This window comes from Palaemon carinicauda, chromosome 6 (genome assembly GCF_036898095.1).
Source record: "Palaemon carinicauda isolate YSFRI2023 chromosome 6, ASM3689809v2, whole genome shotgun sequence".
NCBI classification, from domain to species: Eukaryota; Metazoa; Arthropoda; class Malacostraca; order Decapoda; family Palaemonidae; genus Palaemon; species Palaemon carinicauda.
This window is the reverse complement of record NC_090730.1, coordinates 43,267,090-43,268,313: the sequence shown is the minus strand read 5'-3', so window position 1 is coordinate 43,268,313 and position 1,224 is coordinate 43,267,090. Positions and strand designations below refer to the sequence as shown.

At 50.9% G+C, this 1,224-nt stretch overlaps 1 protein-coding gene across 1 annotated transcript in view; it reads right to left on the bottom strand.

The window, feature by feature from the left end:
• Positions 1 to 562, bottom strand: part of LOC137642974 (uncharacterized) — an 86,904-nt gene extending 86,342 nt beyond the window's left edge. The window contains exon 1 of the mRNA XM_068375833.1: positions 345 to 562. Within this exon, the coding sequence (XP_068231934.1) occupies positions 345 to 562 (218 nt within the window). The remainder of the gene's footprint in view (positions 1 to 344) is intronic.
• Positions 563 to 1,224: the final 662 nt, after the last annotated feature.

Here is a 1,224-nt window from a genome sequence, read left to right as displayed (position 1 = left end):
CATTCCCCTGTCGGCTAAGCTGCCGGCATAGGAGGCTAACCTCCCTAGGCTACACCTGAAGTGGTTGTATGATGCCGCCACCTTCTCCCTGTGGCCTAGTAGACTAGTCCTATGCTAGCAGACTCTAGGCTGAAGAGTAGTATACTTATGAGGCCTAGGATGGCGCAGCACTGAAACTCTGTTTCTCCCTTGTTGAGAGGAGCAGGCACTGCTGCCATCCCCTTAACTGTATTGGCACACCCTAGGATGGAGAAGAAAAGATTCTCCTGCCGCCTAGGATGGCGCCGATACTGAATCAGAGTTTCTTCAAGATGTGTAGGTCCGGCAGCATTGCCGGCTCCTACCACATCTCATATAGGACCCTTTTCCTCCCCCTCTGTTCTTTTATGATGGCCGAGCCATTGTCTTTCTTGAGCCGGCGTCCTGCAACCTTACCGTTCCTGGTGGGTTGCTGGGGCTGGCCAGACTCCCTCTCTTCATCCCTTGTCCGGATGCCTGTGGCTATGCCAGCTGCCAGCAGCCATGACAACTGGTGGCGGCCATGTTGGATGCCAGCAACCATGTGTCTTACAAGCTATCGGCGGCTATGACGGCTGCTGTCAGTGATGCCTGCTGCTGGTAGTCATGTCATTTGTCGGCAGCCATGACGGCTGCCGGCGTCTGGCAGCTGCCGGCAGGCATGATAGCTGTCTGTGGGAAGTCCCTTCTGTCACCAAGGTTCTTCAGTTCTCCCTTGGACTGCTGGCCAAAAGTTCTATTGTCGGAGTACCGCCGGCCAGGCCAGCACAGATAGGTGCTGACTCAGCTGACAGCACGCCGACTGTACTAGTGCTGCCAGAGGCTAGCCTTCCGGCGGTGTGCTGGCGGGACCTTGCTGGCGATAGTACTGTAGCTGGATGGAAGCCAGAATATTACATTCTCCCCTTCCATTTGAACCTTCTTTCTGGAGAAAGGCAGTAAAATTAGATTTTTACATCCTTAATTACTGTATACATCCACAGTAATACGTAGCCTTCACTCCATGCTATCTCTCTCTCTCTTTTAGTTAGCATGCTGGATGTTCAGGCAAGAACTAGCTATGCCAGCAACATGCCGGCTGAACTATAGTATATGTTTATACAGGTAGTCAGTATATTTGCAGTATAGTATATACTGCAGATAGAAAAACTACTGTATATATTATTCTGGTAATTATTTCCAATATATCTTGGGTATCCCTACCCA